This window comes from Pelmatolapia mariae, linkage group LG16_19 (assembly GCF_036321145.2).
Source record: "Pelmatolapia mariae isolate MD_Pm_ZW linkage group LG16_19, Pm_UMD_F_2, whole genome shotgun sequence".
Taxonomy (NCBI): Eukaryota; Metazoa; Chordata; class Actinopteri; order Cichliformes; family Cichlidae; genus Pelmatolapia; species Pelmatolapia mariae.
Genome location: NC_086241.1, coordinates 62939458 through 62958737, shown reverse-complemented (window position 1 = coordinate 62958737; position 19280 = coordinate 62939458). Strand labels below are relative to the sequence as shown.

General features: G+C 39.8%; 1 protein-coding gene across 1 annotated transcript; it reads right to left on the bottom strand.

Annotated features, from left to right (window-relative positions):
• Window positions 1–261: 261 nt before the first annotated feature.
• On the bottom strand, window positions 262–18271 carry wdr43 (WD repeat domain 43). The gene is made up of 18 exons (XM_063497966.1): window positions 18028–18271; window positions 16997–17131; window positions 16680–16801; window positions 14581–14701; window positions 14280–14398; window positions 14066–14168; window positions 13704–13768; window positions 11836–11995; window positions 9571–9657; window positions 9296–9415; window positions 8038–8184; window positions 7686–7772; window positions 7283–7314; window positions 6592–6655; window positions 6010–6123; window positions 4134–4203; window positions 1793–1851; window positions 262–1528 (listed from the first exon to the last, which is right to left on the bottom strand). The coding sequence occupies exons 1-18, from the start codon at window positions 18232–18234 to the stop codon at window positions 1382–1384; spliced, it is 1959 nt and encodes a 652-aa protein (XP_063354036.1). The 5' UTR covers window positions 18235–18271; the 3' UTR covers window positions 262–1381.
• Window positions 18272–19280: the final 1009 nt, after the last annotated feature.

The following is a 19280-nucleotide window of genomic DNA, read 5'->3' as shown; positions in this document are numbered from 1 at the left end:
TAAACTGGTGGAGTAAGCATGTACTGATGGTTTAAGTCTTTTCTGTAGCTGCCCTGGTTTGTGCGCCCCGGGCCATTTGCTGCTCGTCATTCCCTCACTTTCTTCCCACTTTCAAATAAATGTCAAACAAATGCCTTAAAAGGCAAAAATAAATTATGTTGTATTCAATAAGACTTGAAACTAGCGACTGAGACCGTAAACCCATCAGAAAATTTTTACTCGGGTCATAAATCAAGTGAGCTGTAGGACCGTTTTCTCTTAGACTTTTATAGAATCAGACAATTTTCTGCAACCAGAGCTGCTGCCCCCCCTCTAGGCTGGCCATTAGAAAAAAAATAAATAAAAAAATGCAAGCTTAAGGCACTTCCATATTTGCTTCATTTTACAGAAATAGAGGCTACATCAATCTTTTCTTAATGAGTGTCTATAAAACATACCCATCTCAACTCTGAAGCTGCCTACATTTCTAAAATATGTCCATGACCCTGGAAACCACAAGCCACTTTGAAAACCCATTTATTCACCTACTCGAGCAAAGTTCACAATTTCTTGTCCTCTGTTGCCCCTGTGACTATGGGTGGTAGGCAGTGGACATAAAGACATGCCCTGATATTAAACACAAAAAGAACACATTTAAAAACGAGAAGGCTGCAAATCTGAAACAAAACTGAAGGCGGTAAAAAACACAAAAAACGAAAAAGAAAAAATAAACAGCATTTAGGAGACTTTACAGGAGTTCATTTAATCCCAAGGTTTTTTGGGGGTGGCTGTAGATGGAAGAGCTCATACAAACACTTCACTGTACATACAGATTTACATTGCGGGGGACATGATGTATGGTCCTGCCTGGCAATCCCACCTCTGGTATTCTGCACAAACAGACCCCGGGATAGGGAGGCTACATCCAAACTCCACTCCTGCTCTGTGTTTGCATTTCTGCAGGTGTTTCAAATAGCCTACAGAGTTGAGTTAAAATAAACCGATCACACAGTGCTGTAAATGAAAAGCTGAACATACATACTTATACCATTTTAACATTATGACATCAAATTTGGAATGCAGATTCAAGAACGTAGGCCAACTAAACACAACCAAATTAGCCTGGCAGTCAATGCAAACACATCGGGGTGTAAAGTCGGAGTGCAGACGGACGAAATCAGTCGAGGAACTTTCAGTTTTTAGAGACAAGCTCGACATTTCCAAACCCACGGCTGAACCGAGCTGCAGCGAGGCAGGGGGGCCATCTGGCCTCATTTCAATGTGTCCCTTGATTCTGCAAAATTGCATTCTATTCCAATAATAAAATCAAATGCATGAAAATAAAATGAAAGTATATGTAACTCTTTCAGGTCCGTTTTATGTTTGATTGGTGTTTGTGTTCTCATTCTTCTTCACTCTCATTTCCATGCTCCATATCCTCCTCGCCGTTTGCTTTGGATTCTGTTCTGCTGTCGGGATCCTCGTCTTCTGATTCCTCCTGGTTGTCTTCTGTCATCGCCTCCTCCACCGCCTCATCCTCCTCCCAGTGCTGAGAAGGACACACAAATATAAGACTTCAGCTTAACTCAGAAATGGACAGCCTGACAGCATGAGGGGTACTAATCTACTTGTTTTTCTTCCCAGCACCAGTGTTGCCTAATATCTGCAAAGCTTCTACAAAGTCATAGATGGCACTGGCTGATATTTGTTTGCTGTGTCTCATCAAATTTACACTGCCTTAATGTGCAAAAATAGCACGAGGAAGAGCTGGAAAAACAGTTCATTAAGAATGTAAATTTCTAGTCTAACTTACATCAGAGTCTTCATCGGGAAGACCTTCATCACCAGAGGCCTCGTCTTCATCAGATGACTCTGGAAAGCGCAGGCACAGGAAAACAAATCAATCAGCTGACAAAGCCAAACAAGTTTTTATTCCACACAAACCTTCCACAAAGGTAATAAAGGAAGGAAGGAAGGAAGGAAGGAAGTGTTTCATGCTTCAGTTCTTTACATTTCATACAGAGTGAAGGAAGGTATTTGCATTTCAACACTACAGCAGGGCCATTTAGTTGTGACAACAATATGAACTTTATGATGCAGGAGTGTTGGAGGTCATTATGATTTGATGGTTCTATCTGTCCCATTATAACAGCCAGTCACTGTCTGCTGCCTGCACACTGACCAGCCAGACTTGGTTACAGACCTCGCTAAACACTCTGCTGCTATATGTCATAACTGTAAATATGCTTACATGCTGTCCAACAGTAAAACCAGGCAGGAGTAATCACCGTGAATATATGGGACACTGGGAGGGCGACATCATAAAGAGGGTTGCTGCCTCATTTTAAAAACAAAAATCGATGCTTTTTAAAGCCTCGGTAAGTAAAAATTACAACAGCACTATGTCAACATGGTTACATCAAGTTATACTCAGGATTTTATAAAACAAGACATTAAATGCTTTTAAAGTATGTAAGTGTTCAACAGCGCAAGACACAGCATCTGACACTCTCCTGCAATTCACAATGCGAGATGCTGCACAGTTAAGCAGCAAAGTCTGCATTATTGAAGAATTTGATTAATGGTTTCAAATACCTTTGTTTAGCCGTCCATCAAAGGGTTCTCAAATGTAGCTTGATATCTGTGTGTTTCTTTGTGTTAGACTAGTCGGTTCGTCTTTTTTTTTTCCCAACTAAGAAATTAGTCAGGAACATCCCTATTGGGCAGCATACCCGACTTGATCCTCCTATTTGACTCAATTACCATATTTTAAAAGATAAACATTCTGTTTCATGAACTGAAATGAGCAACTCGGACCATAAACTGATCAGAAAAGATATCACTGAGGTCAGATTAAGTAAGATAAAGTTCAAGAGTCATTGTCCCCAGCTGCCCAGAACAAAGGGTTAAGGCAATTCAGTACTGCAGCATTTTCTTAGCTTCATCCATCCTTTATGTACAGTCTAAAAGGCCAAGTAGTGAGAGGAACCTGGTCAGTTCTTCGGTAATGACGCCGGCTGACATTAAAGAAAGCTCCATTTTACAAACCATGTAAAGAAAAGTGGACACAAATTGAAGTGCACGATCATCCTTGTAAGATGCTCTAAGCTATTCTGTGAGTGTGTGTTTGGAGCAAGGGATACATTTTTTTAAGAGTTTTGCCACTTGTGAAAATGCAGCATTTATGTAACAAAATGACAAATACAATTTTCTAACTGGCAGTGTTATCTGCATCGTGCCCGGGACTAATCAATGTATAATTAATGTTACTCATACAAACAACAATTAACACAATTAGGTAGCAGAGAGATGGCTTAATCATTCCTGTTCCTGACTAACTAGTCTGGCAGTTTAAAGCTTCCTGTCAGATTCCCAAGTTGGACCCATAATAAGCTCAGAGCACAGCGTCATTCCTGACACTAAGAACAAAGTTCTGCTTCCTGTTCAGCAGCTTCTTTTATGAACTTTTTTTATTTGTTCAATGAACCTTCACATCCTGGACCACTGACGAGGATATTGGAACTCAAGGCGCAGGTTAATTATTTCATGAAAGCCAATTTTCTATGTGGCTCAATAAAGCGTTTTATACAGTACGGTAATGAGAAATGAGAGTGAACAGAGCAGGGCCTTGTTGTTCGCTCAAAGGGGAGGATCTGAACGCTGCCGGTCAGGTTGCCAGGCAACAGGAGTCATGTTTCCGTGCAATGCATTGCCAAGAGTGGCTGCATGATGGCCAACGCTGTTTTCATAAATCTTAACCGATTCAGCGCAGTCTTCAGCCAGAGTCCCAGATGAGTTGAGGTGAAATGACAAGATAATGAATGCCAGTCAAAATAATGAGAAGACAATAGTGTAGCAGTGCGGAGACTTAAGCAGGGCATCGATGTAACCTGTTGCACTCCATCACCTTCAAGAAGTCAATCCAGTCAATCACCCATTGAAAATGTACAAGAGATAGAGTACAGGCTGAAAAAACGATGAGTATTTTAATACAGTCAGCTACCACACCCTCTGCTCGACGGACTGCATTATTCGCAGGTAACAATGATCTGCATGAAATCTGAAGGAACTGATGCCACAAGAGAGGTAAGTTTGAGAGGAGAAAGGTGAGATTGGGGAGGTTAGTGAAACTAAACAGAAGAAAAAACACTTACCGTCTTCATAGACCAGCTTAGCTGTGTGGTCAACATCTGAAACCATGTTGCTGCTGTCACTTGTCGCCATCTAGTGGTGAAAGGGAAAACAGTTTTAGATACAGCACAGGACTCTTTTTTTTTCAACTCAACATTAAAAACTTGACTATAAAAATACACGGTTGAAACATGTTTTCTTGTTCTACCTGCAAGCAAAATGCTTTTTCACTTAAACAGTTTTCAATATCACATACCTATACAGCATTACTATGTGTGCACAGTTTGTAATTACAACTAGACAAAAAAAAAAAAAAGGGGGGGGGGGGGGATTTTATTGGTTTTACTAAAGAAACAAAACTAAAAGAACCAAACACATCCAGCGCCCAAAACCTACAAACTAAACTCAAATCAGTGTGTTTAACATGTTTTTGCCACATTGGGATTTATACTCTTCCATTTCAGCTCATAAAGAAACTGCCATCTTATTACTAAAAGTGTACATTGCCAGAGTGTTCATTATATACTTTCAGGAGCTATTATGGATACAAATAGCATAAACTGTTCTGGTGTATCCAAGATCAGACAGAATGGCTGTGTCTGAGAGAAATGTCACACTGCTACGGATATACTTATCTCAACTATATGCAATCTATTCTTATACTACCTTACAGTTGGCTGATTATTAACTACACTGTGAAAAATAGCCTTAAAGGATGCGATTTTTTCATATCTGCATAAAATTGTACATGCATAGTGTGACATCTGTTTGTTACAGTGTAGTTACACCACTGTCTAATTTGTCTGCTTCTTATCTTGTTTGGGTAATTTAAGTTCTGGGATTTGTGGTTTGCATTTAAGGCTGCTGTGGCAAAATAATTTCCCCTGAGGGATAAATAGAGGATCTTTCTGGATCAAACGCTGAACAATACAAAGCCGAGTTCAGTTTTACAAAACCGATCACCTGGAGCTCTCAAAGCAGTCACCAAATGTTTAGAAACAACATGCAAACTTTTCTGCCTGTGTCTTCACAGCCTCACAGCTCCCAGGTGTGTACGAGCAGCAGCGGGGAGAAGACAATGACATGCGTTCTTTGTGTGATAAAGAAAGCTCCTGTGAAGTCAGACTGTAGTCCTCAAACACTGATTTGAATGATGCGTCACATTCCTAATGTATGTATAAGGAAAGACCCTTTGTTTTGGACAGCCTAGTCTCCATTTTATCATATCATTTTTGTTACTACAGTTACATGTTTCCAATGTTTAAAGCTTCTTTACAAATCTACACACAGACTTCTGGAGGTGATTTTAAACAAATGTTGTGCAGCTACTCAATAATAGGTTGAAACATAACAATCATTCTGCATACATCAGCACATTTGTTATTTATACACAGCCTATTTAAAGAAGTCTTTCCCTCAAGGAATAAGCTGTAATATTTACTAGTAAAATGGATCTTCATTATGTAGACATTACTGGAAGAACATAATGTAAAACTGACACTGCCTACAGGAGCATAACTGCAGGAAAGGAAGAAAACAAAACAAAACACTCCATTCAAACTTTCCTCTCTAAATAAATCTAAACAGAAAAACATTAGGCTTTTATTGTTTTGACACAATTCAATATATTCATCCTTTACTTGTCCTCAAATGCAAACCATGCCTCTATCTCACACCGGATCCTGGATTTGATGTATTTCACAGTTAAACGTCAAACAAGAGTGAGCGGGGAGGACATTCTGCATTTTAAGGGTGCCGCTAAACACAGCAGCTTCGTGAGGGAAGCCATCTAAGTCGTCCCTGACACACAATTCACCCCTCTAACACTCAAAATCCAGTCATTTGAAAATACTTAAAGCTAATGATACTGTGCACAACACTGCATATGTTGGCACTTACCTGTGTCATTAGGAGATAAAGCTTCCCATGCAGCTTTGTTAGCTTGTGGAACATCTTCACTCTGCTCTCAATCATGTGATAAAGGACTCCCAGCTGGGTAACAAGGTCTGGCAGCTGTTGGATACACAGATGGATCAGCTGAAGGTAAAAACATTTCAGCAGACAACAAGAAAGCACCCAAAGTGGCTTCTGCCAAAGCTTCGTCTCCTCTGCTAACCATTCCTTTCAGGTGATATTTACATGAAGCAAGCCAGGCTTCAGCTTACATTTAAAATTATAATGACATTCCAGCTGTTTTGTGGAAGCAGAAGGGTCAACAAAAAGCTAGTTTTCCTCTTGTTTAGAGTGGTATGAACAGCAGGTTAGAAAGCTGAATGTCAATCAAAGCACCTCCTGCTTGTGAGGATATTTTTAGTCAGAGCCACACTGATGGTCAGACACCACGAATCTACATCCCAATATGCATTCATTAAATATGAATGGCTGCTTTCTGGCCTTATGCATCAATAAGCGCTGTTGGAATGTGTCACTACACAAATGACAGTGCAGATATTAAAGCGAGTGCAGGCAGAGTGAACTCACCGATGCTAGGTATGATGTGTGGTGCATAAGTACAGCCTTGAGCCACCGTACCATTAAGAATGCCCTGTAAGAAAGAACAAATGTATATGCTGTCAAGCAAAGGGACCAGACCAGCTTCATATTCAGAGTGAGGCAGGGACAGTGATTTTTGTACACCTTTCAGTTAGTTAGCAGTTCTTCCACAAGCTCTGTGGGATATTATGGTTTCACTTGAATATTTTTTTCAGCAGGATAATCTACAAACATTTTTTGAAGCATAAATGTAAAATGCCAATGTTATGCTATAATCAAAATACTTCAACCTCCATGTAACTCTCCCAACAGCTTTCCATAGTTTCATTTAGCTGTTTGATAGCAAACACCTTTCATGTATTACGCCTTAACTTTAAAATTCACGTGGGAGGAATTTACTTGTGCATTTTGTGTATTGTAGCACAAAAGCAAAAATGTCTTAAGCTTGTCTTGATCATCTAATGAAACACTTAATGAGACCAACACAGTTCCAAAATGTTAGCTCACTTCTTAGTTTTGGCCTCATTCTTGCAGCACTCGCTATGATGCCATATGCCAGAGGCGCGCAGAATAAAAAGCAGCAGTACAAATAACTGCATCAGTGACTAATGTCTGATGTGGACAAACACTGAACTCAAGCTAATTAAATGCCGAGCTGATCCGTCAAGCTTTCACTTACGTAAACGGGTGCCCTTGGAGCCTCTTCGTGAGCTGCAGAGGAGATACAGGGTTTATTAAAAAATCCAGTTAACATGAGTTCACTCACAAATGTTGACAACAGGACAAAACACAGATGCAGGTTAATGTAGCTTTGTAGTAGGAATGGGAAGTTCAAGACTCTTAGCTCTTAGATGCTACGGCACAAAGATAAAAAAAAAAACAAAAAAAACGGAGAGCCAAAAACTTCTAATAAGGTTGTGCAACATTTGTCTAGTTTTTGTATTTTGATTGTGGAGCCTAATATGTACTACCAGGTGCTGACATAAATGTTAAAAAGTTGATGAAAGCTGAAAAATCATGACCATCCCATCCCTTCACAGGAACACAAGTTGTTGCTTTTTGACCATAAAGGGGACACTTACTTCTTCCACTAATGGTAGAACTGCAGAGAGGGGTAACCGAGCCACCGTCTTCTTTATTACCATCTCTTTGCGAGTCTGGAAAACTTTCTTTAGGAGCAAAGGGGGGAAAAGAAGTTTGCACAGAACAAGTTAATGTAAAACCCAAGACATGCCAGAAGAACGGGCTCCATTTATTTTCACCTCGCATTACTGTGGGAAGTTGATCAAAGTCAACGCTTTCACAGATGGTTTCAAAGATTTTTTTGAAATATGTTTTGGGGGTTGATATTGAATTTTATCACCGGAATCAACTGAGATTGTTTTCAACCTCAAAGTTTTAAGCCTTCGCTCAGACTCTGTAAGGAGAACTTACGTTCAGGATGCTAGCATCATTGCTCTCCAGGCCCTGCACCAGCAGTACTGCAAAATTGTCTGTCTGTAACGAAGCCGTCCCTTTAGATGCTCCTTTCTCAGAGACTGTAGACAGATCAATTTCACCAAGCCGCTCTGCTATTGACATCTGCAGAGGAGCAGAGTTATATTTTAGCCAGGGGGTTTGCAAACTTCAAAACAGACTTTAGTACCAAAACTACATCAAAAACAGAAACATCTATAACACTTAAAATAGCACATATGCATAAATTTTAGTAAGTGTGATTAACCTTTGAGAGAGTTTCAGGTTTCTGAACCTTTCGCATGAATGAACAATGTCGAATGAGGAAGCAGCAGTTTAAGAAAAAACAAAGAAACCCTCTACTGCAGAATGACAAATGATCAGATGCATTATCATTAACCAGGTTTTTGAGTGGGTTAGATGAGGATGTATGCGCTTTCACTGTAACCATGTCCTTCTCATAATAAATCACCTGTTAACATATGGGCTCAAATTGTGGTCATAAATATTTTGTACTTGTAAATCAGGATTTGTATGTGTAAAAAGAATTTGTGTGTGCTTAAAAAAAGATTTGTGTGTGGACTTAGCCAAAAAAAATACGTGTGAAACTCTGCTCTCACGTTTCAAGTACGAATTTTGACACCATTTTTCTTCCTTTCATCTGATTGGCCAATGTCATGGCCATCACAAATTTAACAATCCAATCAGAGAACAGATGGGTTTGGCTATTGGAGGGGTGCTTTATGGGGCTTCAGGTCCTGAGGGAATAAATGCCCTTTTACATGCCAGCCCAGTGTTTTCCTTCATCACCACGAAGGAAAACAGTCTGTGGTGGTCCGAGTTTGGTGATTTTTGTGTCACAGGTTTATGTGCTTAATACATTTGTGATTGACATGACATTGACCAATCAGCTGAAAGGAAGAAAAATAGGGTCAAAATTCGTACTTGTAACTTGAGAGCAGAGTTTCACACTTATTTTTAAGTCCACACACAAATTCTTTTTACACATACAAATCCTGATTCACAAGTACAAAACTGATTTACGAGTACAAAATATTTATGACCACAATTTGAGCCCATATTAACAGCCTCTCCTGACTGATTGGTGTGTGACTAATCACTGAGCCAACCATGTGGTGGAGACATTTATGCTCATTTAGTCGTTTTGGGGCCGAAGCCAAAAAGCTGTCCGAATCAGAGAGACCGACAGATGCACTCATCCGGAGTCTGAGCCTACCTCTTTGGTGTCTTTTTTCCTCTTCTCTGATCCCTGTGAGGTTCCTTTAAGTGGGGCTTTGTGACCAGGAAGTCCTGGGACCAGCACTTTGCTCTTGGCATTCACAATTGGAGTTTTCACCTGGAAGAAGCAATTTCATAATTTTTTTTTTTTTTACCCTCCACTTCTGTGACTCGAACTGTTGGGAGTTTATCTAGAGTGCACATGGACTGGCAAATAACCTGTCCAGACCAGTCTTCTTGACATAGTGAAGAAAATGAAGACTTGATTGTTACCTTGGAGACTGTGGTTTCCATGGAAAGGGACAAAGTGGTCTGAACATCCCGGGTCAAACACACATGTCTCTCTGCTGTGTTGATCTCCTGCACAGATGAGAGAAAAGAAGGTTGACAGGTAAGTGTGACCAATCCTGATGAATATTACGGACAAAAACAACGCTGTATTATTCATCAGCTGTACACTGTCAGGCGCTCATCACCTCCAAGTCCTTTTTTCAGACATGAGATATGCAGTAATCTGTTAAAGCGACCGTGGTCTGTCATTTATATGTTATCTCTTAATTAACAAAATGTGCCAGTGTATGAGGTACATGCTACCGGCAGCCTTATCAGCCTAAAGGACTTATAAACAAACATAAAAGGCAATTACTTGGATTGTATTAAATCATTTGAACATCACATTTTAGAATGAAATGATAACCAGAGAGAAGCTGGCAAGTGTGCACCAGCCTATAATTACATCAACTGGTGATAGCAGCACATGAAATATTAATGAATAACTTATGGGCTTCATGTCATGAACAAAAATAAACAATTCCCATCAATAAATCATTTTTTATTTTAAATGAGAGAACACTGATCATCCAGCTTAATGTTCCCATAACTAATACTACCATTAGACCCTAGAGCCGGACGAGATGTGCCTTGCTGCCTTTTTGCAAAGTTTACTCCAGCTGTTTGGCCGGCCTGTTTAATAGAACGCAGCCACACAGATGTCCTCTTTGAAGATGACGGCGTTTGTAATTTGAGCTCACTACTTAAGAATTAACATTCTCTATTTTTCAGTGTAGAAAGACGCAATGAAATTCTGTTTGGAGAGAATCAACCAACGGCAAAGGATAAAAGTAGTTCTAAAAGACACAAAAAATGGTAATAAGAAAAACAATTATAAAATCATGGCAATAAAAAGCTCTCTACTGTGCTCCTAAAGAAATTCACCCAGTGAGTGCACAGCCTGATGCAGCTTCCTCAGAGAGAACGGATGTAAACACACAAATATTTGATAACACGATTTTCACCTCTTCATCATTTATGTAAAGTGTGGATTTTGTGGTCTTTGCAGCTCTTAAGGGCACAATGACATATTTAGTCTTAGGGCTATTCAGCATAAGGTTATTTTTCAGACACTACTCTGTGAGACATTTAACCTCCTCATCGTTGGACAAATGTGTAGTAAATGTTAAAATGAACCAAATCAGCCCTAGCAGTCTCCTGTTGATGGACAAAGTCCAAAGCTGTTTCCACAGGTGCTCCGTTCTTGTGCTGCCAAAGAATTATTGACCAACCCTGTAAGGCTAATGATGCCATGCTTTTCTTCTTCTCAAAGTAATCCTGGTGATTGTCTGACCAATGAGAATTTGGCCAATCTTGAGACTACAGCTTTAGTGGGTATAGACACCAAGCTTGACCTGCCCATGTCCCTTTATGAAACTGAGGGACCAAACTGGGAATTAATGAAATGCATCACATTGCAAATTGAGCTGTCAAAATATAATGGTATTTGTAGAGGTTTTGGTCTTAATGGCACTATCCAAAACAAGCACCGTTTTAATGTTAAAGAAACTTTGTTGCAGAGACACTAGGCAGGTACTGACATGTGTGTATCTGATAATTCTAGTACATGTATTCATACTGATGCAGTCTTTAAAGTAATATTTTAATATAGTTTAATGGGGCCCAATAAGAATGCTACCATGACTTTTGTTCAAGTGATCAGGGTGCTAATTAAAACATGCAGCTCATATCAGGTTAGTGGTAGCCCACGCATGACTGGGGTGTTAATGTGAGCATGAATTCCACTTCAACAGATGTTTTGCCAGTTTCTGTATAGTGGTTTACGCATTTGCCTAATAAACGAAAGAGCCCCAACTTGATCCTGAGAGGAGACACAAATCTCTTTAGGGCTGTGTCAGGAAGGCTATCCAGTGTAGATTTAAAAAAAAAAAAAAGAAAAAAAAAAGCAATCTGCCAAACCAAATATGACCCCTTGTGAATAAGCTAGCAGCCAAAAGTAGCTTTTATTAATTATACTGTACAAGATGATATACCAGGACATCAACTTACTTCATTAAAATTTCCCAGATTAAACAAAGACTGTAAATTAGTTGAAAATTTTCCTGCGTATGAGGAAAGAACTGTCATATTGGCTATTAAAACAAACAAACAAACAACAACAACAAAAAACACAAAAACAGAACACATGACTGTCCAGGTTACTTATTATATAACATCACGTATTTCGATTTCCTTCAGGAGACTCACCACTTTCTCCATTACTGGCTGTAGGTGGCTGCCGTATGCCAGCATCACAGTTCGAGTATCCGCTCCAAGCACCGCTGCTAGCAGTGGGATCGGCATCGGGGACTCCTTTGTGTCTGACATCTGCACCGTACACGATGGTGACAAGGGCTTCTTACATGGGCTGAGGGGACAAACCAACCATTAGCATAGACAGCATACAAAATTTCTGAACATGTACTTGGTGTTATTTAATATATACAACCTGAAATCCATGTGACATACATTTTAAATTTTATAGTACTGTGATTTGATTTTTTTGTGAACTCTCCCGACTCATTGAGGGGTGCCAATGACCAACCAATCGGTGGCATGCTGTCTGACGACGTCACATTTTAGTACCTGTTCAGGTCACTTGGAACCCTGGCCGAGTAGGTACTATTTTAGTACCTGGTACAGGTATTATGACCTAATAGAAAACCCTGAAAACCTTGGCGAGTAGGTACTAATGGAAAAGGGGCTCCTCAGCTACAAATGCACCAATTTTCAGGGCTCTAGACTAATTTTTCAAAAGGATGGCACTGGTGCCACAAAGTCTCAGATTGTAACGACATCACTTATCTTTTCTGATTTTAAAAGAAATAATGTGATTAAAACAAAGTATATTAAACTAGAAAAATTAATGTCTTTACCATTTATTAGAAGAGTACACAGAGAGAGGCATGCACACTATTAAGCTAGATAAAGTGGAACAGCAGTCTGTTTTCTATTAAAAGGGCCATTTAGGCAGTCTGGCTTGCTTGTTGTAGGATCTCTTTTAGAAGTGGTCCTTTTGAGGGACCTTGAAAAACTGCAGGGTGGAGATTGATGCTGACGGGTGTAATTGAACAATTAGCAACAAAAGTTACACAAAGTCCTCTGTGAGCCAGTCTTCTCTCAAACATCACAATCAATGACTTGGACATCAACAAGCTGCAAGAAAGCAACCGGCTTTTGGAGGGTTACTTGGACACTTAATGTTGAGATTACAGTAAATCCATTCATTGTTGTGCTCGTTTTAGTGAACAATAAAAGCTGTTGTAAAACTGACACCTTGTGTGTCTGGTGGATCCTTGACAGATCCTTGAAAGTAAAAGTCAAGTTCATCCACCATGGAGTGACTAACTGCTTTTTTGATGACTATGTAGCAGAAAGGGGGCCGAGACAATGTGAGCTCTTCTGTGATGGCCAGAAGGAAAAACTGAACAAATGTATGTTTTGTATCGTTTAAGAATTTCTGATCTGAAACATTTAAAACACATCTTTCTAAAGAGTAGAATTTAATGTTTTTATGCTTAAATTTTGCTTGGCAGTTCTCCAGTTTGCACTATTTGTGCAGTGCAACTCATTCTTCTCTTTATTGCTCTCAGCCAAGGACACTCTGCTACCTGCTCGTGTCAAAACACACATTTATTTATTTATTTTTCATGCTGCCCTTCCGTTTCACCCTGTTCTCTCCTGCTTTCTCTGCATCATTTTACTTTTGGCTGTCTCACTTTTATTAGCTTTTTAATCTCAGTGCTAGTGTTAATGCTCGTGAAAATGTAGGTCTTATTAGACTGCAGTCAGCCCATACTTTCCTGCCTATCCATGGCTCTACTGCAGTCTATGGTTTGATAAATGCAGTCAGGATTTTTTTTTTTTCTTTTAACCTGTCCACTTTGCATTTGTATAAGATCAAAGATTGTAGGAAGCCACTTGGATGTAATAAACAATGTTATAAACAATGAAAAGTGCAACACAGCCTTTAAGCTCTTGAGCAGAAGATGAATGCTTATTGCTGAAATATTTCATCCCATTACCTTGCACTGCCATACGTTGTCTTGTATAAAACTAGTGTTTTAGAAACCTACCCATTTAAAAAGTGCTCAAAGAGGTGCAACTGCCCATCCTTACACACCACTGCCAGCCTCACTGCCTGTAAAACACACAAAAAAACCCAAAATGTTCACACACGAGAACTATCATGAAGAAATATTTAAGAACAAAAGTTCTAACATAATCTCAGTACAGAAGACACATTTTAGCAAATGCTTTAAATCATCGTTCTAAGCGTTTGCTAAAATAAATGTATGAACATTTTCTCATTTTGTAATTGAGAAGAACATTATCAACATATCATTATTAGTCTACAACTCTGTTTCAAGTTATTATTTTTTACCCTGTTAAAGACCGACTGCAAATAATTTAACATACAGGAGAAGTAATGCATTACCTCTTCCTTGCTGTTGGATGTAACGAGATCAATGTGCTGCGGCTCATCCGTCAGTGTGAAGGACACCACTGAGTTCTTGTCCTTTCCATCTTCTCGTACTTGCCTTCAGTAAGATAGCTTTGAATTAAGTCATGCAGGTCTGACTGCAGTGCATTTTCATACGTGCACTCAATTACACAACATCAAACGTACTAAAAATCAACTCTGCACTTACCATACACTGAGCAGTCGATCATGGGCAGCACCTGACAGAAAGTAGAGGCCATTGCTGTCAGGGGGTCGTGTGGTGGCAAAGCGCAGGGTCGTCACAGCCGTGGAGTGGCCTGTGAATTTCTGCAAGGAAAAAACAAAAACAAAAAACAGCTGAGTTCAGGTCGAATAAAGTACTATTATAACACTATAGTACAATACTGACTCTTCTGGAGTGTGACTAACATATCTGCATTAAAACAAAGTTTATTAGGTGACTTATGTATAATAATAATAATAATAAAAGAATCTGGAATTTAGCTCACCCTGTAAACTTCCTTGGTGTCCAAGTCCCACATCTTTATTATGTGTCCAGCTGACAGCAGCAGTTTACCATCGGGGCTCACACACAAACTGGTCACCGCTGCGCGGTCTGCCTTCCACTTACTGTGAGAGAGACGATGACAATTTTAGGTTCACTACGAGCTTTTCCCATAAAACAACTTAACCGGGGCGGGCTGCCATGATATATTAACATCTACCCACACACATCTAGTGGCTCATTTTGGCACTCCCCCCTCCATTTCTTAGACTTATTGTTTTGTAGCTGTCCTCATTCAGCTGCTTCTCCAGAGAGAATCTTGTCCTGCAGTCATACATATTTCAAGTCCCGTATTTAGGACTACATCTTCTAGTTCTCAATCCACTCTGGAGAGCCACTGTGAGCAAGGCCACTAACCAGAACCTGCATGAGGCAGAGTACTGCCATGTGAGAGTAAGTGAAGCTCACTGAAGCTGAAGAGAAGAACAAGGCCAACTGCAGTCCAAGGCAGTGAAGCTCGAGCTCATCTGCAGGGTGAAAGACTCATTGGAGAGGCAGCTGACTACATCTCCTAAGTTTAAGTTTTTTTCAGGCTTTCTTCTTGATGTCATAGAAACCACATTAAAGCACTTTCCTCTCCTCTTTCCTCGTGATCAGCTTTAAATATCAGCAAACCATTCACCATTTTAAAAACAGCAAGAAAAAAAACAAAAACAACTTTTTTCTTATCCCTTAAACCACAAACTGCTCTAGTGAGCACATGGTGAAAAACCATTTAAGTCTGAATCAAATTGAAGTCTTTTTAAGGTTAGCAAAGATCGATGTGGAAAGCTGGACCTGAATGGCACTTTCACCACTTTGACAAACTTCAGACAGCTGGCCACACAATGACCAAAGTAGAACTCGTTTGGTTGATGCAAGCAGTTAAACGAAAATGAAGGGACTATGCTCCACTAACTGCACCAACAAAAAGAAGATAATGACTTGTGAAGTGTGATGTGTGAGAAACACCTTTGCGTTTTCTATCACTGCATTATTCTTTCTCCTACTGAAGTGATGAACCTAAAAAGTTTATGGCCAACAGCATACTATTTACTGGCGCTCTCTCCTAATAACAGCAAGAAACAAACACTCTCCAACCCACTTTGTGCACCTCGAATGGGCTTTACTGAGCATCAAGTGAAGATTCATGGTGACATTAGTGCTCATGATTGTTGCTGCTGACTGTGCCTGTGTAGCTAATATATCTGTCACCAGACAAGAAGCTTTCATGATGAAATATAGCGATAGTAAATGTCTGATGGTATAACGTTCAATGATGCTGGTGTATTTTAGGCCTTGGTGGGTCTGTGAAAGACAGGCCTGCTTAAGCTGGAACCACATTCTTACTTTTCACACCACCAGTGTTGTTTCTAGGATCAAACAACGTCCTTTCGGAAACAGTGCAATTTTAAGAGGTAATATTACAATATATGCTCTATGTGAAGGATAGTTTAGTGTCAAAAATGTAAACAGTTTAAGGACATGATTTATACCCAGAATGTGACATCCTTTTTGAAAAACAGATTTTCAGGTGTGAACTCTTCAAGTGTTTCTCACAAACAAACTTGCAATGTCACATAGATGTATTTAGAACTTCTCTTAACATTCAAGTGTTCAGATATTAACTTTTATGCTTCTAAGTACTGTCTTGTTTAAATGTAGGAACCCATTCAAGTCCAAATGTGTTAAAGAAGCCTGTGACAGTGAGCATGACACCGTCCACCACCGTGTTGGACTGTTCTTTTCTAACAGTTCTGGCTGCACAAATACAAATTCTGACAAATTCATTACTAGATAACATTGTGTGACTTTAAAGGGATATCTATCAAACAATGTAAAACAGGTTTTTACAAAACCATGGCAACTAATTGTATTATAGCTTAAAAATATGTGTTGCAGCATGAACAAATAAAGAGAGCCTAAATAGCAAACATCAGAAGTAATTTTCAGGCTAACAAACCAGTTTTTAACCAGTTATCATTACAGGAAATGTATTGATCAGTGATTGGTTATTTGTTCTTGGTTTAAACAAACTATCCCAAAGAGAAATCAGTTACTGACCTTCTTGTCTTGCCAGTCTGCAAGTCCCACTCTACAATGTTTGTGTCATCTGAACCACTGTATAATAAGCTTTCTTCAGGGTGCCACTGGACACAGTTCACTCCTCCACTGTGGGCTCCATCCTGGCACACATAATTGCACAGTTAGCAACTGTAAACAACTATTCCTATTATATTTGAAAAAAGTGAGTGTAATGCTAAAAAAATTAACTCTGACAAAAGACAAAAATACAAAGAAACAAAAAACATAACATTTTTCTCCTGCATAAGGTTGCAAAGAAGCGATTCTTTGTAAAGCATGCAAGGTCCCAAACTTACCAGGGTGCAATGCAATGCTCCCTTTGCTGTACTATAGATGAGCACAGTTCCAGCTGCTGTGCCCATCGCCAACAGGTCTGCCTTCTCCTCCACCTGCACCGCCTCCGATTTCCTCTTCTTCCTCTGAGGCCCCTCCTGACACAAAGCACATTTAAGGTGATGACATTATATATAATATATTAATAGCATTTTTTCAGGTCCTGAGTATCAAGTCAATATAATATATAATCAAAGCCAGGAATCTGTATGGGGATTGAAAACACCAGTGCATCACTGAATACGGCGGCATTAGTGCCTAGTACTATGGTTCCACATATTAAACCAATTCTACGGCAGCACAGTGACTGCTAAAAAAAAATTGCAAACGATTTTTCGTCTTAATGACATTTAAAAGAATCATAAAACTAAATCCGAGAACAGAAAACTAGTTTTCTAGTATCAGTTATCATCCGAGGATTTTAAACTGCAGTACTTCGATTTCAGCGCCCAATTTATGTTTACTTTGGCCTCGTAACAAACTTTTAACAAACTACCCCTCGATAAACTGAGGTACAGCTAGCGGACCCTGCTTCTAGAAGTGTCATGGTGGCACACGCCGCTGAAGCTCCGCTGAGCTGATGCTAACTTCAATAACTCGTTAATACACAATAATAACCATTTAAAGACAAAGAAAAACATCTCTTTTAGTTAAAGTCGCCACTTTCAGAGTTTTTAGACTAACTTCGCCATGATATACGAAATTAAGACACGTTCGTTATTTGCTTGGACCACCATGTGGGACTAACATGTGCGCTCTTCGCAGCTGTGGAAAACTAGCGAGCTGCTAACGTGGCTCCGCCGCTAACCACGTCTGTCAGCTCCGTAAAGCATTTCAAACGGCAAGCGTCAGGGCCTTCCGCGCTGAGTAAAAACTTCACTCTTTGAAAAGTAACACTTCTCTTGATTTAACAACCGCTCCTTTATACCACGTTGTCAAATGCAGCTTTATTCGGGCCTCGCTAGCTGCTGACGCTAACAACAGCCTCACGTACCTTGACTGTCCGGCATGGTCCCCAGGCTATGCACGTACAGGTGGCACTCAGATGAGCTGAAGGCACGTATTCCTGGTGAAGTGTTTTACTATCTGTGTTCCAAATGCGAAGTCTGCCATCCTGGGCACACAGCGCTAAGAACTGTCGTGATTTAGGTGAAAAAACGCAGGGTAGCTGCAGCGAAGAACTGCCACCGTCGGCCGCCATTTCTGAAGCGCTACTTGCGTCTGCGTGTGTGCGTGCGCCGTGGTGTACACAACCCACGTGTGGCCCTCTGAGCACATGCGCACTTGGTCCCAGCACCTCCCACTCGCTTCGTATTACGTTCTTCTTTGGGTTTTCTTGGCAGCAGGCAACATTTCAGGTTGCGTTACTGCCTCCTAGTCGTCAATAACTAACTGTTCACACTTTATGATTTCTTACAGTGCAGCAATTAGCCTGAAAAAACACTTCTCATCAGCCGAGTCTCCACAGTCAAGTAGACCTTTAACCCTGTTCTTATCGTCCTAATCTTTGCAGCTAACCACTGCTCTGTTCAACAGTCCTTTCTCTTGCCAAATATCAGTGCAAGAGCCAGCAATAGTCAGGATCTATCCGCTAGAATTCATTGCTCTTTCGTGTCGGTTTCCTGTTTCCTCTTACTACTCTTTATTTTGTATTTCATGTGTCTTAGTGGTACTAATCAAGTATTTTTTCGATTTCGTGCGTATAACCCTCATGTGAATACTAAAAAATGTTCTACATGCCACCCATCTCAAGAACAACATCTTTTTATATAAAAGGATCAAAGATAAAACAGAAATGACCCAAACCTTGGTAAAAATAAATAATAATTAGTGTAGAGAACACTGAGAGATTCATACCTACAACCAATTTAGAATCGCCAATTAACCCGTGTTTGTAGAAAGAACCCACACACTCCACACAGAAAAGCCCTAGCCTGGATTTGAACCCAGGACCTTGTTGCTGTGAGGGAAACCACTGCAGCATTGTGCTGTATTATTAATACAGCATGCTCAACATTTAAAAAAAGTGACATATATACACTGGAATGAGTATTTTGTTTCAGTTTATAGTTAAAAAAGAATATATCTCTTCCTTTTTTAATCAATGGTAAATAGAATAAAAATGAATTAAATGTATGATTTTAAATAATAGCTCTTTCCTTTTTTTTTAGCCACCACATATCTGCAGGGCAGCGTAAATACAGAAATCCTGTTCCTTCCAGACAACAAGCAGGTTGATTTATGCTG